The following is a 20306-nucleotide window of genomic DNA, read 5'->3' as shown; positions in this document are numbered from 1 at the left end:
TCCCTCCCACAATACCACTAGGGACCCCTTTACCTCACCTACAAACCCACCAGCATCCACGTCCAAAAGATCATTAGCTGCCATTTCTGCTACTTCCAGCAAGATGCCACCATCAGACACATATTGCCCTCCCCTCCCTTGTCCACCTTCTGCAGGGACTGTTCCCTCTGGGACATCCTGGTCCATCCTTCCTTCACTCCCAACACCACCCCCGTGCAGCACCTTTCCCTGCACCCGCAGAAGGTGTAACACCTGCCCACTTGTTTCCTCCCTCCTCACTATCCAAGGCCCAAACACACCTTCCAGGTGAAGCAGTGTTTTCCCTGTACTTTCACTCAATCCAGTTTAGTGTATTCACTTTTCACAAGTGGTCTCCTCCACATTGGGAAACGATTGCAGACACCTACATTCTGTCTACAAAAATGACACTGAGCTTCCAGCTGCCTGCCACTTCAACATACCACCTTGTTCCCTGGCCAACATCTCTGTCTTGGGCTTGCTGCAGGGCTCCACTGAAGCTTAGTGCAAGTTGGGAGAACAGTACCTCATTTTCGCTTGGGAACCTGCAGCCTTTTGGACTTAATGTTGAGTTTAACAACTTTAGGGTTTGAGCACCTTTTCTCCTGCTTTCCCTCACCCCCACATACCAGGCCTTGTCATCACATGGGCTGCTACCACACAATATCCATTGTCAGGTACTAATGGTCCCCATTAGCACCTATTAAACCCCCAGACTCACCTTTAATTGCTCCTTTGTCTGTCCAATAGTTTTCTCTCTCTGGGTTTGATCTTCAAGGATCATTTCCCTACCCCCACCCCCACCTTCTGTATAAAAGCCCTTTTCCTAGCTACCATCTGTTCTGAAGAAAAGTCACTGGACCCAAAACATTAACTTTCCACAAATGCTGCCGGGCCCACTGAAATTTTCCAGCAACTTCTATTTATGTTACACAGATGTTAGTTTTACTTGAATGCTGGGACATAAAATATTGGGCGAGAAGTATCTTAAACCAAACCAAACCAGAAAGGGCCTTCAGGTAAAATTCACATGCAAATCCTGAGGTATAGCATGTCAGAATGGCAAATAAAATGATTAATCAACATTAGAGTATTCCAACTATAAGACAAAATGATTATTAAATAAATGTTTTTCAGCGAGGGAAAGAAATTAAATCTTTAAAAGGTTTGAATAATTGGTACATGAATTTGTAAATGTCTAAATTAAGCTGTAAATGTCAGTATAACTTGCATGAAATACCAGCAGGCGGAAACCATGAATAAAGAGAATAATGAGAATCAAACAAAAATTAAAATTGGTGAGGATACACAAAATACATTTTGCTTCATTATTTACAAAAGCGATAGATATTTCAAAAGAGAAATCCTGAATTGGTTAAAGTGAGATGAGATAATATAAAAGGAAATCAAAAAATAAATGAATTGAGCTGAAGGATAACAAAATGCCAGGACCTAACAGAATCCTGAAGGAAAGGTGAGAAGAAAAAATAGAAACCTGAAAATATATAATTGAGGGTTTTGTCGCGAGCAGGAGGACTCAAAGACGCGGTCAACCTAATAACCATTTCAAGAATAGCAAGGCCAAGCTAACTCAGGTAATTATCATACAATCTTAAAAAAACAACACTTTTTTTCTTTCTTTTCTTTCTTTTGTAAGTTTGCCCTGAAAAGGACAGCCTAGTATATTTTCTGAAGGGTTCTTGTCCAACGCCAATCTGTTCAACACTTTAGTCTCCTGGGAAACCTGATAAGAAAGAACAATTACCTCGTCAGGTTGGATTAGTTAATATTTGACCTGCCTTCTATAGAAAGGCTGCAAGGGTACTGTTGTGGTACTGATGTCCTGACCTCTGAGCCAGGAGGCCTGGGTTCAAGGTCCGTCTGCTTCAGAGGCGTGTTATCACACCTCTGAACAGGCTGATGAGAAAATATATAGAAAGGCAGTAGACTTTGTTCCAAACTTAGGACACACAATGCAAAAGAAGAAAAACAAATGGTTGCAGAGATCTTGAGGCTTATTCTGCTCATAACCTCCCCAAAATTATTACCAAATGAAGAATCAAAGTTACATTTTCTGATTTCATTTACAAATTCAACTGAACAAAACATTTTGCACAATTATTCATAGCAGTATTCTTTACAGTTTACTTATTTTAGTTTGTTATTTAGTTCTTACAAATGTTTTTACCTTATCCAAAATAGCTACTACTCAGTATTCATTAAAATACTTCAAAAGAATACACTCCCTTCTTGTTGATTCTTGCACAGATGTCAGAATACGTAGCTTATAAACATAATCCTCCGTTGACTTTATTACCAACACAAATGAAAAACAAGTGAAATGCAGTTTTTCTTCTGTAATTAATAGCCTGTTAACAATATTACAGCAATGCCCAGCATGAAAACATTTGATTGTGACTCTGAACACTTGTGTTTCTTATGATAAATTTTATTGCTTTTTCCACAGTCGTAGGCTTAATTAACAGACTGATCACAACCCTCTATCCATAATCCTGAGCCAGATTCATTTCCCAAATAAATAACTAATTGAAAAATAATTTTTTGAAAAACTTACACTGACAGTTAGATTTGCCCAAGGAACTGATGATCTTGTAATATTGTGCTTCTCCCAGTACTCTAGAGTTCTGTTGTCAGGATTACGAGGCTCTGCACATATACAGCTAAGGTGAACAAACAGAAAATTAAGCTTAATATATATTGAAATTGGATGAGCATGCACGTTTTCACTTTGAACCAATTTTTTTCTAATGTATTAGCACAAAAGGAACTAAAATGTACCTCACCAGATGTAAGTTTTCTATTTAAGCAAAGATAGTTGATCCACATGCTTCGAATAATCTTGAATTATTTGTCTTAATTATGTCCCTTTGACTGTGCGCTGCCTCCTCATTTTTGCACAAACTGCTCAGACAGGATGGCAAAAAGAACATTTTCAGATAGAATCTCTGTACTACCTTACCACCACAATCAGTGTGTTTTGTTCTGAAATAGATGCATGTTTTCTGACCATCTGCGAGTAATAATTCCTGGAGTAAGCTTTTCAGAGTTTAAAATAAAGTTATCTATTCCCTCACACCCAAATTTATAATGTAACGTCTTGCACATTTGTTCTCCTACACATAAAGATTGATCACAGCTGAAGATAGTACACTTTTACAACTCATGTTTTACTCAGTCTCAAGTTTACAATCTCCAGTCTCTCCTGTCAACTTGTGGTTTCGGTGCTTTGAAGTTGTAGCGAGGGTCTTGTAAAGCAAAGGATTCTCTGCAGGCCATGAGGTTTCTTGCAGTTGAATTTCTCAGGAGGTGTGACACTGGATCACAACGATGCCACCCGGAAACTGGAGGAACAGCACCTCATATTCCGCCTTGGAACCCTACCACCCAATGGTCTCAATGTGTACTTTACCAGTTTCAAAATCTCCCCATCCCTGACCTCATCCCAAGACCAGCCCCCTCTCTCATCCCCACCTCCTTGACCTGTCCGTCTTCTCTCCCACCTATTCGCTCCTCCCACCTCACTGACCAACCCCCACCCCAACTTCCTACCTACGCTTACCTTTACTAGCTTCACCCCCGCCTCCTTGACCTGTCCATCTTCTCTCCCACTGATCTGCTCCACTATCCACCTTCTATCACCTCTCTTTATTTCAGAGGACCCTTCCCCTCCCCCATTTCTGAAGGGTCCAGACCCAAAACATCAGCTTTCCTGCTCCTCTGATGCTGCCTGGTCTGCTGTGTTCATCCAGCTCCACACCTTGTTATCACAGACTCCAGCATTGGCAGTTCCTACTATCTCTGAAATTTGATTGGAGCAGGTTCAGGGTGAGAGTCCTTCTCAACACTTACAAGTTCTTGCTGTTAATTACTTCACTCACTTCAATGTCTTCTAGTTACTTCAATAGATGTCTGGTGATCTGTCTGCAACTAGCTTCGAGCTAATTTTAAAAGTAGACAACAAATCTCCCTCATTCTTTGCCTCCTTGCAATTTCAAAGTCATTTTCTGAATAAGGGAGTGATGTGTATGTTGATTACATATCCTGTCTTGTGGGTCAACACTCAGTAAAGTAAAATAAAGTACTGTCCTCAGTAAGGGCCTCACCTTTCTTACCCTCCACCAACACCTTTAACGAATACCGGTCACGCTTGGATGTTGAACAATTTTTCTGCCACCTCCGCCTCTGCGCTTACTACTTCAACTGTGAGCCTAACCCTCCCTCTACTGACCCCTTCTCCCGCCTCCAACACACCCCATCCTCCTGGAGACCACCCCAAGGCATCCACCCTCGCTCAACCTCTTCATCTCTAACTGCCAGCGTGACCTCAATCGTCTCAACGTCTCCTCCCCTCTCATCCACTTAACCTCTCCCACACAGAATGTGCAGCCCTCTGCTCCAATCCCAACCTCACCATAAAACCTGGGGACAAGGGAGGTGCAGTTGTAGTATGGAAAACTGACCTCTACGTCACCAAGGCCAGGCTCTCTGGCACTTTCTCCTACCGTCCCCTTGATCATGACCCCACCCCCGACCACCAAACCATCATCTCCCAAACCATCCACAACCTCATCACCTCAGGTGACCTCCGACCCACAGCTTCCAAACTCATCGTTCCCCAACCCCACACTACCCGCTGCTATCTTTCCCAAAATCCACAAACCTGTCTGCCCTGGTCGACCCATTGTCTCCACCTATCTGGATTCCATTTTCTCCCCCTTGAACCAGGAACTCCCTACCTATGTCTGTGACACCACCCATGCCCTCCACCTCCTCCAGAACTTCCAATTTCCCCATCCCAAACACCTCGATTTTACCATGGACGTCCAGTCCCTATATACCTGCGTTCCCCATACAGATGGCCTAAAGGCCCTCTGCTTCTCCCTGTCCCGCAGGCCCGACCAGTCCCCCTCCACCAACACCCTTATCCGCCTAGCCGAACTCGTCCTCACCCTCAACAACTTCTCTTTCAATTCCTCCCACTTCCTACAAACAAAGGGGGTGGCCATGGGTACCCGCATGGGCCCAAGCTATGCCTGCCTCTTTGTAGGTTACATGGAACAATCCCTCTTCCATACCTACACTGGTGCTAAACCCCACCTCTTCCTCCATTACATTGATGACTGTATTGGTGCCGCCTCGTGCTCCCACGAGGAACTCAAACAGTTCATCCGTTTCGCCAACATCTTCCACCCCAACCTTAAGTTCACCTGAACCATCTCTAATACCTCTCTCACCTTCCTGGACCTCTGTCTCCATTTCTGGCAACCACATAGAAACCGATATCCATTTCAAGCCCACCCACTCCCACAGCTACCTAGAATACACCTGCTCCCACCCACCTTCCTGCAAAAATGTCGTTCCCTATTCCCAATTCCGTCATCACTGCCGCTTCTGCTCCCAGGACGAGGCATTCCATGACCATACATTTCAGATGTCCTTGTTTTTCAAGGACTGCAACACCTCCCCCCCACACCACCCCGCCTCAGTGGTCGAGAATGCCCTCTATCATGTCTCCCGCATTTCCTGCAACTCATTCCATTTCTTACAACCCCCTCCCCGCAACAACAACCAAAACAGAATCCCCCTTGTCCTCACGTACCATCACACCAACCTCCGGATCTAACATATCATCTTCCGACACTTCTGCCATCTGCAATCCAACCCCAACACCAAAGACATTTTTCCATCCCCACCCTTATCTGCTTTCCGGAGGGACCACACTCTCTGCATGACTCCCTTTCCACTCCACACTCCCCCACCAGCCCTGGCACCTTTCCCTGCAACTGCAGGAAGTGCTACACTTGCCCCCACACCACCTCCCTCATCCCCATCCCAGGCCACAATAAGACTTTCCATATCAAGCAGATGCTCATCTGCCAATGTAGTATACTGTATCCACTGTACCCATTGTGGCTTCCTCTACATGGGGAAACCATGCAGAGGCTTGGGGATCGCTTTGCAGAGCACCTTTGGTCGGTTTGCAATAAACAACTGCACCTCCTGGTCACGAACCATTTCAACTCCCCCTCCCATTCCTTAGATGACATGTCCATCCTGGGCCTCCTGCAGTGCCACAAGGATGCCACCCGAAGGTTGCAGGAACAGCAACTCAATTCTACTTGGGAACCCTGCAGCCCAAGCTTCAAAGGCTTCACAAGCTTCAAAATCTCTCCTCCCCACCCCCCCCCACCCCACCCCCACCACCGCATCCCAAAACCAACCTTGCTTGACCTCGTCTCCCTAACCTGTCCTTCTTCTCCACCTATTCTCTCCTACCTACTAACCTCATTCCACCCCCTTGACCTGTCCGTCCTCCCTGGACTGACCTATTCCCTCCCTAACTCCCCACCTACACTCACCTTTACTGGCTCCAACCCCGTCTCCTTGACCTGTCTGACTCCTCTCCACCTATCTTCTCCTTTTTATCCATCTTCTATCCGCCTCTCCCTCTCTCTCTATTTATTTCAGAATCCCCTTCCCTCCCCCATTTCTGATGAAGGGTCTAGACCCAAAATGTCAGCCTTCCTGCTCCTCTGCTGCTTGGCCTGCTGTGTTCATCCAGTTCTACACCTTGTTACCTCAGATTCTCCTGCATCTGCAGTTCCTACTATCTCTGGATCAACACTTCTCGAAATTCAAAACAGTCAAAATCTTTGTTTTGGAATAGCCTATTCAATCAGAAGACAACAGATTGATTGGTATTAGGAAAGTGGATTCACGCAAGTCTGGATTCTTCCTTTGTTCCCTTGAGGCTGGGGAGAAGCTCAACTAACCAAAAAAGTCAGGTGACCTCAGACAGCCATATATTCCAGTCTATCTGTCCAGATTTGAAGTATTAGTTTGAAGTCTAGAATAGGACATGCTGACACTAGGCATGACATACCTTTGCATGGGAGAAGTTTAATTTTTGACTTTTTTAAATGAGCCCCTTTGTGAAGAAATATAAACATGTACTGGTCATGCATTCTGACATTCAGAAAGGAAACTGGTATTCCTACAGTTTCCTCTGTATGTCACATCTGCATTTTAAAATTATCTCTAGTCGCATGTAACATGGTGAATATTCATTCATATAGAAATGCAAGGTTTTGGGGTCTTTAACATTAGCAGGTAAATGATTTTCAATACAGTTAGCATTTGGCGTGGCAGCAGAGAAAGAGTTCAAATTCCTTGCTGATTACTGAGAGGCCTCTTGCTTGCTTAGAAGCTTACAAAATGTAAATTACTGTGATTGTTTTGTTAGGTTATCTGCCAGGCTCCTAACACTTCTTTTTTGCTTTCTTTCAGAATGCATAAGTCTGATATTTTAGGTTCTGGTCAATTGATGATCCATATCTAGGCTGATGGTTGGGATGTGAAGCTGGATGAACACAGGAGGCCAAGCAGCATCTCAGGAGCACAAAAGCTGACGTTTCAGGCCTAGACCCTCCATCAGAGATGCTCTCTGAAGGGTCTAGACCCGAAACGTCAGCTTTTGTGCTCCTGAGATGCTGCTTGGCCTGCTGTGTTCATCCAGCTCCACACTTTGTTATCTTGGATTCTCCAGCATCTGCAGTGCCCATTATTTCTGATGGTTGGGATGTATTGTTTTTCCCTATTAGTTGTCTGAGTTGTCCACCTGCATCTTTCCTCAGTGGACTTGGGTTTACGTAGATTTAAGGTTTGAATCAGATCATATTTTCCAATGAAGTGGACAATTCTACACGAGCAACACTTATGTTTCTTGTGGCTTTCATAAGTGTTGTTCAGTTAATAGTAACAAGTGCAATTACATTTGGTCAGGTATAATTACCAGGACCTGACAGTATAGAACTATTACACCATCTTCAACCTGTTATCTTTGGGATGAGTTTGTCTCTAATCCATCCCATGCCTTTTGGCACACGACTGCCTAAGGTGGGTAGTCAGCTTCTGCTACACTGCTTTGTGGCACTCAACTGGGTGGGACACCTCTCTCACTGTTTGCCTGCTGGTTTGAGCACTTTTGAATCCTGAATGCAGTAGGTGTCTATTAATCAGGTTTCTGATTCAGCTCTTTATTCCTCTTAAATTCAAAATGTCTTGGCTTGGCCTGGCCTCTTTAAATTCTATTGGCCTCATTAGACCTCTTTAGCTTTTACAGGTTCTGTTTTTTACTTCTGTAGGCTATTTTGACTATTGTAAAGTCCTCTGGCTTTTTTTCCCTCTCATCTCGAATCTCTCTAATGCTCTGTAAGATGTTAAACTTTCTCAGCTCCCTGCAGCTGAGCAGAATTTTGATTGTTTCCTTCTGTTTTTTCAGTCTTGCTGCATTAAACCCTCTGGTACCCCACAGTACTTGGTACCAAAAAAAAATTGGTGCCAAATCATTTAGCTATAATAGGTCTACTTGTTCAATGGGTAAGGTCAGAACAATCCTGACCATCACTACACCAATGACCAACTTATTTTACAAGTGAATTTTTATTCAGGGAACATTTAAACCTTCCCTCCATAAGGTCCAAAGCGGAGATGTTCATTGTGCAATCATCAATGTTCAGTACCATTTTCGACTCCTCAGATACTGAAGCTGTCCACTTCCAAATGCAGCAAGAGCTGGACAAATATTCAGTTTGGGTTGAAAAGGGGCATGTAACATTTATGGCACAAAAATGCCAGGCTCTGGCCATCCCAAATAAGAGACAATCTAATCACCGGCCCTTGACATTCAATGGTGTTACCACCACTGAATGTCCCACTATCAGCAACCTGGGGGTTACCACTGACCAGAAACTAAAATGGACTCACCACATTAACACAGTGGCCACAACAGCAGGTCAGAATCTGGGAATCTTGCAGTGAGTAATTTACCTCCTAACTCCCAAAGCCTGTCCACCATCTACAAGGCACAAGTCAGGAGTGTGACAGAATACTCCCCATTTGCCTGGATGAGTGCAGCTCAAACAACATTCCAGAAGCTTGACACTATCCAGGGCAAAGCAGTCACTTGATTGGCACTGCATTTACAAACATCCACTCCCTCCACTCCCAATGCTCAGTAGCAGCAGTGCGTACTACTTACAAAATGCTCTGCTGCAACTCACCAAAGGTCCTCCGACAATACTTTCTAAACACACAATCACGTCCATCTAGAGTGGAATCAGAACACCATGCCTTCATGCTCCCCTCCAAGCCACTCATCATCCTGTCAAGGAAATACATCCCTGTTCCTTTACTATCAATGGGTCAAAATCCTGGAATTTCCTCCCTAATGGTGTTGTGGGTCAACATAGACACAAGGGACTGTACAGCTTAAGAAGGCAGCTCACCATCAACTTCAATACTTCTAACTTTTTTTGTATCAAGTAGTGCTCTTAAATACAACTGAACACTTCTTTTACCCCATCACCAAATCAGCTGTGATATTTTCTCAACTATTAACCACCACCAGTAAATCACCAAGATAATAAAATGTGAGGCTGGATGAACACAGCAGGCCAAGCAGCATCTCAGGAGCACAAAAGCTGACGTTTCGGGCCTAGACCCTTCATCAGAGAGGGGGATGGGGGGAGGGAACTGGAATAAATAGGGAGAGAGGGGGAGGCGGACCGAAGATGGAGAGTAACGAAGATAGGTGGAGAGACCCACCTATCTTCTTTACTCTCCATCTTCGGTCCGCCTCCCCCTCTCTCCCTATTTATTCCAGTTCCCTCCCCCCATCCCCCTCTCTGATGAAGGGTCTAGGCCCGAAACGTCAGCTTTTGTGCTCCTGAGATGCTGCTTGGCCTGCTGTGTTCATCCAGCCTCACATTTTATTATCTTGGAATCTCCAGCATCTGCAGTTCCCATCATCTCTGACACCAGTAAATCACCCATGTTTTCTAATGGATTAGTTTCCATGTAAAATCCATTAAGGGCAATGTAGACCATTAACACCACCACCTTCGAAATGTAAATTCGAGATGGGCAACAAACGCCTGTCCAAAGCCGACATTCCATGAATGAATTTTAAGAAACACGTGCCATTGAGCCTTTTTACCAGCACTCCGGTGTTTGTTTTAGCTTTCAGGTGGCAGCTCAGTAACTTTCAACACAAGCAGTGTTTGAAAACATCTTGTGCCTTTTTAGATTATTTCTCTTTCAAGCAGATGCAGAACAAAATAATTAATTGACCCTTTTATGTAAGAAACCTTGGCAAGTATTCTTTTTCATCCCTGTTTCATCTGAGTGTGAGCTTAAGACCTTCAAGTCTATGGGCATGTTATGACCACAGCTTTCCCTGCTGACCATTTTTGAAAAGCAGCAATTTTCTTTGTGTCCAGGCTTTATGCACTGGAAGCATGTAGGGTGGATTTGAGTAAGTTTACCTTCCATGTTCTTTCATATTAAAGTTGGGAATTAATCTGCCCTAGTTTCTCTCCTCTCCACAAGAGTCTGTTTTAGTTACATCTATCTCCTTGGTTTTCCCTTTTTAGTAGGAGCTACTAGATCCTAATTTTTCTTGGTTCTACGGGTTAATTCTTGGCCATTCATGACGGTTGCATCTCCGACTTTTGAAACTTTGTTTATCTATGTGTATGCTACTATTGCTGTTAACCCTTCATTCATGATGCAGTCATTTTTAGGGGATGCACTCACCAGTCAAATGTTCACTGTTTAGTTCTCTTGAAATTGAGGACTGTCTGAATAGGATGAGTTTCAGAATGGGTGGCAATACAAGTTCAAAGGCACTTAAGACTGCAGCCTTCACCTGTTCCTAACTAGCAGAACTGTCAGCAGGTAACATAGAATAAATCTCACAGGCATTTCCTACTTGTTGAACTTGCATCTTAAGTGTCCAAGGTTCTGCTGGCCGTTTTAACTTACTAGCTAGTTTCTCAAAGGCTGTGAAGGAAGTTTCCACATCTTCTTCAAACGTCAAGTTCTTAGTTGCCTCAATCTGGCTCAGTCGGAACTGCCAATGCTGGAGAATCTGAGACAACAAGGTGTAGAGCTGGATGAACACAGCAGGCCAAGCAGCATACAGGAGCAGGAAATCTGACTTTTCAGGTCTAGACCCTTCTTCAGTAATGGGGGAGGGGGACTGGATTCTGAAATAAATAGGGAGAAAGGGGGAGGCGTATAGAAGAGAGGAGACAGACAGGACAGAAGGGAGATTTTGAAGCTTGTGAAGTCCACATTGATACTGTTGGGCTGTAGGGTTTTCAAGTGAAATATGATTTGCTGTTCCTGCAACCTTTGGGTGGCATCGGTGTGGCACTGCAGAAGGCCCAGGATGGACATGTCGTCCAAGGAGTGGGAGGGGGAATTGAAATGGTTCGCAACTGGGACGTGTAGTTGTTTGGTGCAAACCAAGCATTGGTGTTCCACAAACTGGTCCCCAAGCCTCTGCTTCACTTCCCCGACAGAGGAGGCCACAACAGGAACATCGGATATAGTATAGCACATTAACGGATGTGCAGGTGAACATCAGTTTGATGTGGAAGGTCTTCTTAGGGCTGGGATGGGGGTGGGGGGGAGGTGTAGGAGCAGGTGTAGCACTTCCTGCGGTTGCAGGGCAAAGTGCCGGGGGTGGTGGGGCTGGCGGGGAGTGTAGAGCGGATTAGGGAGTCATGGACAGAGTGGTCCCTCCGGAAAGCAGATAAGGGTGGGGACGGAAAAATGTCTTTGGTGGGGTCAGATTGCAGATGATGGAAGCATCGGAGGATGATGCGTTGGATCTGGAGGTTGGTGGCATGGTACATGAGGACGAGGGGATTCTATTTTGGTTATTATTGCAGGGAAGGGGTGTGAGGGATGAGTTGTGGGAAATGCAATAGACACGGTCGGGTGTTTTCCTCCACTGCGGAGGGGAAGTTGTGGTCCTTGAAGAACGAGGACATCTGGGACATCCAGGGTGGAGTGCCTCATCTCAGGAACAGATGCGGCGAAGGCAAAGGAATTGGGAATAGGTGTTGGCAACTTTGCGGGAAGGTGAGTGGGAGGAGGTATATTCCAGGTAGCTGTGGGAGTCAGTGGGATTGAAATAGATATCAGTTTCCAGATGGTTGCCAGAGATGGAGGCAGAGAGGTCCAGGAATGGGGGAGAGGTATTGGAGATAGTCCAGGTGAACTTGAGGTTGGGGTGGAAGGTGTTGAAGTGGATGAACTGTTTGAGCTCCTCATGGGAGCAAGAGGCGGCACCGATACAGTCATCAATGTAGTGGAGGAAGAGGTGGGGTTTAGGGCCAGTGTAAGTACGGAAGAGGGATTGTTTCACGTAGCCTACAAAGTGGCAGGCATAGCTTGGGCCCGTGTGTGTACCCATGGCCACCCCCTTTGTTTGTAGGAAGTGGGAGGAATTGAAAGAGAAGTTGTCGAGGGTGAGGAAGAGTTTGGCTAAGCGGATGAGGGTATCAGTGGAGGGGGACTGGTCGGGCCTGCAGGACAGGAGGAAGCGGAGGGCCTTTGGGCCTTCTGCATGGGGAATGCAGGTGTATCCATGGTAAAGATGAAATGTTGGGGACTGGGAAATTGGAAGTTTTGGAGGAGGTGGAGGGCGTGGATGGTGTCACAGACGTAGGTAGGGAGTTCCTGGTTCATGGAGAAAACGGAGTTGAAATAGGTGGAGATGAGTTCATTGGGGCAGGAGCAGGTGGAGACAATGGGTTGACCAGGGCAGTCAGGTTTGTGGATTTTGGGAAGGAGATAGAAACGGGCAGTGAGGGATTGGGGAACGATGAGGTTGGAAGCTGTGGGTGGCAGGTCACCTGAGGCGATGAGGTTGTGGATGGTTTGGGAGATGGTGGTTGGGGGTGGGACTTTGATCAAGTAGGTGGTAGGAGGAGGTGTCAGAGTTGGCACCTGGCTTTGGTGATTGTAGAGATCAGTGTGCCTTATTTTGCTTGGGAACCCTGCAGCCCAATGGTATCAATGTGGACTTCACAAGCTTCAAAATTTCCCCTCTCCCCACCGCATTCCAAAACTAACCCAGCTTGTACCTGCCTCCCTAACCTGTCCTTCCTCCCACCTATCCACTCCTCTTACCTCAAGCCCCACCCGCATCTCCTACCTACTAGCCTCATCCCGCCCCCTTGACCTGTCCGTCCTCCCTGGACTGACCTATCCCCTTCCTAACTCCCCACCTATGCTCACCTTTTACTGGCCCCAACCCTGCCTCTTTGACCTATCTTCTCCTTTTATCCATCTTCTAACCGCCTTCCCCCTTCCCATCCCCTATTTCTGCAGAAGGGTCTAGACCCGAAATGTCAGCCTTCCTGCTCCTCTGATGCTGCTTGGCCTGCTGTGTTCATCCAGGTCTACACTTTGTTGTCTCAATCTGTCTCAGTTCCCTTCTCTGCCTGAATTTTTGTCTCGCTTTTCCCGCTGGAAAGCATATTCATCCATTCCCTTTCTCTTCTGGAAATCTCTCTTTCTCTTGGATTTTTCCTTTCCTCTCTTGTTCTTTTGCCTGAAACTCTAGACTCCAAGTTTCCAAGCAAATTTTGAGTAGGGTTACTTTGTCTGCTTCAGATTCTGTATGCTCTACCTATTCAAATTCATGACGAGGCCAAGATGCTCAGCCAGCTTCCTTAGTATCTTGAGAGGTTTCTGTGCTTTATTGCATGTATTTAGTTCTACTTGCTTAGCTGTAGCCCTCAGCTGTTCTATGTTAATGCAATGCTAATTTTGGTGAATTAATTGTTCAAGTTGCATAAATGCTTTTACATTGAAGTCAGCTATTGTATTCTCTTTGCTTAATAGTAAAAAGATTACTGTTGTAATCTTTTTTTTGTTTTTGATTCAAACTTTTGGCTATGTCATATTCCCTGCTTCTTCAATTTTCTCAAAGTCAAATTTTATTATTTGCAATAAATTTATTCCAGATTGCAGTGCACAATTCTGTCATGGACTGAATTTGAGCTCTCTTACTGCCTATGATCAGTATGTTTTGTGAATAAAGAGGTGCATGTATCCTCTTAAATAATTTCAATAGTAAGCTTTTATGAGTTTAGATATGAATGGGGTACTTATTCTCACACTACTTCTGGATTTAAATTGCACTGTCTCACACTAGTTTTTATACACATAGACAAAGATTGGTTACAGGTAAATGCAATACTTTCACAACTTAATCATTAACTCAGTTTTAGGTTTACAAATACTAACTTCCTGTGTGGGAGGACGATAGCTTCTTGAATAGTTTTTAATGGTCTGAAATCAAAATGAAGGTCTTGTGACAGTATTGGAACAGTCCCTCTTCTGCACCTACACAGGCCCCAAACCCCACCTTTTCCTCTGGTACATTGATGACTGTATCGGCGCCGCCTCTTGCTCCCCAGAGGAGCTCGAACAGTTCATCCACTTCACCAACACCTTCCACCCCAACCTTCAGTTCACCTGGGCCATCTCCAGCACATCCCTCACCTTCCTGGACCTCTCAGTCTCCATCTCAGGCAACCAGCTTGTAACTGATGTCCATTTCAAGCCCACTGACTCCCACAGCTACTTAGAATACACCTCCTCCCACCCACCCACCCTCCTGCAAAAATTCCATCCCCTATTCCCAATTCCTCTGCCTCCGCCGCATCTGCTCCCACGATAAGACATTCCACTCCCGCACATCCCAGATGTCCAAGTTCTTTAAGGACCGCAACTTTCCCCCCACAGTGATCGAGAACGCTCTTGACCGCGTCTCCCGTATTTCCCGCAACACATCCCTCACACCCTGCCCCCGCCACAACCGCCCTAAGAGGATCCCCCTCGTTCTCACACACCACCCTACCAACCTCCGGATACAACGCATCATCCTCCGACACTTCCGCCATTTACAATCCGACCCCACCACCCAAGACATTTTTCCATCCCATCCCCTCCCCTGTCTGCTCTCCGGAGAGACCACTCTCTCCGTGACTCCCTTGTTCGCTCCACACTGCCCTCCAACCCCACCACACCCGGCACCTTCCCCTGCAACAGCAGGAAATGCTACACTTGTCCCCACACCTCCTCCCTCACCCCTATCCCAGGCCCCAAGATGACATTCCACATTAAGCAGAGGTTCACCTGCACATCTGCCAATGTGGTATACTGCATCCACTGTACCCGGTGCGGCTTCCTCTACATTGGGGAAACCAAGCGGAGGCTTGGGGACTGCTTTGCAGAACACCTCCGCTCAGTTCGCAACAAACAACTGCACCTCCCAGTCGCAAACCATTTCCACTCCCCCTCCCATTCTCTAGAGGACATGTCCATCATGGGCCTCCTGCACTGCCACAATGATGCCACCCGAAGGTTGCAGGAACAGCAACTCCTATTCCGCCTGGGAACCCTGCAGCCATATGGTATCAATGTGGACTTCACCAGTTTCAAAATCTCCCCTTCCCCTACTGCATCCCTAAACCAGCCCAGTTCGTCCCCTCCCCCCACTGCATCCCAAAACCAGTCTAAACCTGTTTCTGCCTCCCTAACCTGTTCTTCCTCTCACCCATCCCTTCCTCCCACCCCAAGCCGCACCCCCAGCTACCTACTAACCTCATCCCATCTCCTTGACCTGTCCGTCTTCCCTGGACTGACCTATCCCCTCCCTACCTCCCCACCTATACTCTCTCCACCTATCTTCTTTACTCTCCATCTTCGGTCCGCCTCCCCCTCTCTCCCTATTTATTCCAGTTCCCTCTCCCCATCCCCCTCTCTGAAGGGTCTAGGCCCGAAACGTCAGCTTTTGTGCTCCTGAGATGCTGCTTGGCCTGCTGTGTTCATCCAGCCTCACATTTTATTATCTTGGAATTCTCCAGCATCTGCAGTTCCCATTATCTCTGAAGGTCTTGTGAAGCAGTTTGAGGTTTTTTAGAATTGATTCTCAGAGTAACTTTAACTGAAACAAGTTAGCGTAGTCCTCAATTCTATCTGCATTGCCCGCTTTCTGGATATTGCCACTAATAACTATGGCTGCTGGAAAACACTTGCAGCTATATTGGCTTTCTGATAGAACTGTCTGCAAACATCTTTTAGCTAATTTTAAAAGCAGGCAACATCATGACTCACTCATGTGACTTGTTAAAATTTCAAAGTCATTTTCTAAAAAGAGATAGTAGCGTTTGTGTTAATTACAGATCCCACATTATGGGATTTGAGGCGGTCAGTGTCCTTGTGTCTGAATGACACATTCAATTGACAGCTTTTTGATTGGTTTCAGGGAAAGCATTGGTTCACATCAGTCTGAATACTTCCCTCTGTTTCCTCAAGATGGGGAAGGGTTTCCAATCAACAAAAAAAGTTAGGTGATCTTGAGCAGCCATCCTTCCCAGCCTGTCTGTCGAGTTTTGAAATGTAAAATTAGTCTGAAATTCAGAATAGGACTGGGCATGACAATGTTCCATCCACTGCAAAAAAAATTACTCATTTTATGTGGGAAGTGGAATGTCTTTTTAGCTTCATGGTAGCATCCTGTTTGTGGTGAATGAACACGCATTGTGAAACAACTAGCTTCACATGTTTCTCAGACATATGAGATACCTTACTCTTCCAGAATAATCAATGATATACTTGCACTTTTCAGCACTAAAAGTGGTGGCTTTAGACCCATACACAGTGGAACAACTCCAAATCTTTACTGGCCCAAAACCTCCAGTCAGTATTGGAACTGCTGCCTCTGACATTGACCAAGCAGAAAACTGCATTTAACTGGATACTTAAACTTCAACTTCTGAAGCAACATTCAGAAGAACTCTCTGGTTGGAGGAATCATATAGAGCAACAAAAAGAATCAATGCAGCTGGCACTACCCCATTGTATGGCATTAGCTGCTTGCCATAAGGCTAGTTTAGATGTTGAGTGAACATAATGGTGCATAACTGAGCTGATGAATGATTGAATGTTTCGGGTGGATAGGTGGGTTGAAGGGAGAGCTGGATGTAGGGCCAAGTGAGTTGCAATGTTAATGCTGCAGGAGGGAAGAATGTTGGCAAGAAATACAAACTATGATGCTTACAAATATTGAGTAAGTTGGTCCAAATTTGTGTGCATGTTGAAAGAATAAATTTCTCCCAAATGGATCAGCTTTTCCAGGGCTTCATAGATGAAGATTATGCAGATGAGAGAAGCAAATGCTTCCTCAGTGAAACGAGTTATATAACAAACAAGAGAGCTTGCATCAGTGGCAACAAGCAGGATACACAGGAATGATGTCCAAAGTCCAATATTCGCTCTCAAGGACAGATAGGATAAATTGTAGTCCCTACAAAAAGGAAAGAGATAATCAAATTAAAAGAATGTAAAATTAGATCAAATAAGAGGAACATTCTGAATTCTAATGGTCATCTAAACATCAATGTCAGTTTACTAACTTCAGCTGTGCTAATCTCTCCAGCTGTAGAAGTGCATGGAATCTCCAGCATCTGCAGTTCCCATTATCTCTGATACAAAGCAAACATGACAGCTTTGCGAGAATAGGGGTGAGAGAAGGTGCATTTATATTGGGCAGATGACATAGTACAAGTGTTTACAAAGTTTAGATCCGTGATTTTAAAAATTTATGTTAAGGTAGCAAATCTGTCAAGTCAGAGTGGGGCTCAGCAGGTTTTGCTGGAATATGATGGATGTTGATATACACTCCAAGTTGCAGAAATGAGTATTTTTAACCAGTTTCCCTGTTTTAGGATTGAATGTTTTGGGATATTTTGTATTGGAGGTGAAGTATCAGTATTGAGGAGTAGAGCACTTTATATGATCTCTTCTTTGTAACCCAAATTAAGCATCAAGTACTTCTGGGTCAAGTATGAAATTTGCATTCAAAACTCTCAAAGTAGGCTGTTACTGTACCAGTCATCCTTAGGATTCTCCTACTGATTTTCCTCATTCCATGTTGAGAACTGTGAACCAGAACTGATCTAAGGTGAGATTTTTCTAGTCTACACGGAGATTGTCATCTTCTTGGTGTAAGGTGAGTTTGAATCCAGGTGGCCTTAGAAGGTTTGGACCTAAGGTTGGTGCCCATTATAATTTGTCGGGTTTAACTGGTAAAGATGCTGAGGCTACTGCACTTTAAACAATAATTATTACAGACTGCTAATTATATACACAAGGTATTTAAAACACCGACATCTCCATCGAAGGCTAAGCAAGAAGTCCTGACCATAAGATCTCTGCTACCATTTTAGGTGAGGTAACTCACATTCTAAACTTTTCAAATCTTTTCATACTACACCTCCTACCTCTTTGTCCCAACTATTTTACTGATATTTATTTTTGTAATCATATTTGAACACTACCCATCTACTCCACACTTCTCCCATATCTATTTCTATCTCCAACAGAATAAAAATGTTAACTTGTACTTCAGATTTGTTGTCTAATCTTGAAGGAACCCCACATCTTTAGAATTTTTCTTCTCCATAATTCCCCATCTTATGTCAAATTTGGTCTATTGTTTTGTTTAAATCTTCCTTAGCTGTATGTTTTCTTTAAATTTTTTCAGTAGTGGAATTATTTTTTACGGTGGACTTACTTTGCACTGAAATTCTTCAATCACCTTTAAAAGCTATACTTAACTTCTGAAAGATCAACCATCTTTTTCTCTACGCTTCCAGTGGTATTTTAAACACTTATCCCAATTTAGAATACCATTCTTATAAGCATACGTCTCGCTGTCCTGGCTCTGCCTCCTGCCTCTGGGATTTAAATCTTGGGTGAGTATTCTGCATCACTTTCTAATTGTTTTCTTTTATTATTAAGCCTGTGTATATTTTCTAATTAATCCTTAACTTTCAGCTCACTGGCTGAAATCTAGTATCAGGACCTTCTGGTAGGTAAACATTTTGTGCTTTCTGCACTTCTCTCTTCAGATCTATTGTTAGATCTTCTTGGGGGGGGGGGGGGGGGGGGGAAGAGAGAGAGAGAAATGATAGAACCTATTTTAAGTTGGCTCCAACATTGGTATGTTGTAAATGGCATCTCAAAGGCAAAACCTTCAGATCACATGCTGCTCACTATGCTGTAGGGTTTGAACTGAAGGTTGGTCCCCATCATTATCAGTCTGATCTAACTAGTAAATTTGCAAAAGCTTCTGTATCATAAATAGCAATTTTATTACCAATATGAAGTACGTGAGACATATCTAGCTTCATTGACGGCGAGGCAAGAAGTCCTCTTAATGACATTATCAGGTGAAAATGTGCTAGAACTCTGGGCTTTCACTTCTGGGTCTTTGGGTGTCTAGTTGCTGTGGTGGGTGACCCAGGCAATAGTGCGGAGACTGCTAGGTGCTGAGGCAGGTTGGGTTGAAAGCCTGCACCAGCATTTTGTCAAAGACTTTTTAAAAATATAAAATAAAGCATTCCTCCAGCTCTCACCATTCACAGGTGGTGGTGTGATGGTAAAATCATAAAATAGTATTCCAGAGAACCAGCCTAATGCTCTCAGGACATAGATTTAAAATCTAGTGCGGCAGCTGGTGGAATTTGCTAAGTAATAAATCTAGAATTGAAACTAATGTCAGTAATACTTCTCATGAAATTATTATCAATTGTTATAAAAGCTCATCTGCTTCATTAATGTCCCTATTGTGAAAGAAATCTGCCAACATGATTCCAAATCCAAATATGGTCGACACTGAAATGGCTGATCAAATCACTCAGTTTCAAAGGCATTTAGGGACGAGCAACAAATTCTGATCTGGTCAGCAACATCCCCAAATTGTATATGAAAATCACAACCCCCACATAATCTCCATGCCAACCCATGCTGCTGTAGCACTCTAAAGCCCCTTTGCCCTCTACCCTGCAACCATGGGTCTTTGCTCATCTGTTTTTGCACCCACCACTCCATGGCCCTTGATTAGCATCCCTTCTAATTTTCTTTCCAATGTGTGGGGATCCAAGATCTGTGTGTGGCAGCAACTTCTGGAACTTTAAGTCACTGCTGTGATCAGCATGTGGACACTTATCACCATACATGGAACCTTGGAGTGGCACAGCTTAGAGGGAAAGTTGCCCTTGATAACACTTATGCCAACCAATGGTCTAGTTCCAAACCTTTCATAGCCCCTCTGCCAACCTGTTCCCTTTGCCCACATAGGTCTTTATATACCCTGTGTCAATAGTGCCAATTCATGCATCATCTCCAGTCTACCACCATTTGCCATTACACTTATCATTGCAAACTCACCCTGTATTCAAAATGGGCACACTTCAAGATACATGCTGAGATGAGATAAAATAAAAATTAAGAATGTGTTGAGAATTCACTATTTAAAAAACTACTCATTGATAAACAGCCATTCACTACATTTATCTTCCTTTTGTCTCTAACTTCAAACATTTGAATTCATTGTC

At 44.4% G+C, this 20306-nt stretch overlaps 1 protein-coding gene across 8 annotated transcripts in view; it reads right to left on the bottom strand.

Moving 5' to 3' along the window:
- LOC125448266 (electroneutral sodium bicarbonate exchanger 1-like) overlaps window positions 1–20306 on the bottom strand; it is a 383257-nt gene that overhangs the window by 84934 nt on the left and 278017 nt on the right. For all 8 annotated transcript variants that reach the window (XM_059643484.1, XM_048523424.2, XM_048523426.2 and 5 more), the window contains 2 exons: window positions 16967–17212; window positions 2594–2699 (listed from right to left, as the gene is read on the bottom strand). In XM_059643484.1, the coding sequence (XP_059499467.1) occupies window positions 2594–2699; window positions 16967–17212 (352 nt within the window). The remainder of the gene's footprint in view (window positions 1–2593; window positions 2700–16966; window positions 17213–20306) is intronic.

The sequence above is a fragment of the Stegostoma tigrinum genome, chromosome X, assembly GCF_030684315.1.
Source record: "Stegostoma tigrinum isolate sSteTig4 chromosome X, sSteTig4.hap1, whole genome shotgun sequence".
NCBI lineage: Eukaryota > Metazoa > Chordata > Chondrichthyes > Orectolobiformes > Stegostomatidae > Stegostoma > Stegostoma tigrinum.
The sequence above is the reverse complement of the archived record's forward strand: the minus strand, read 5'-3'. Positions and strand labels throughout refer to the sequence as shown.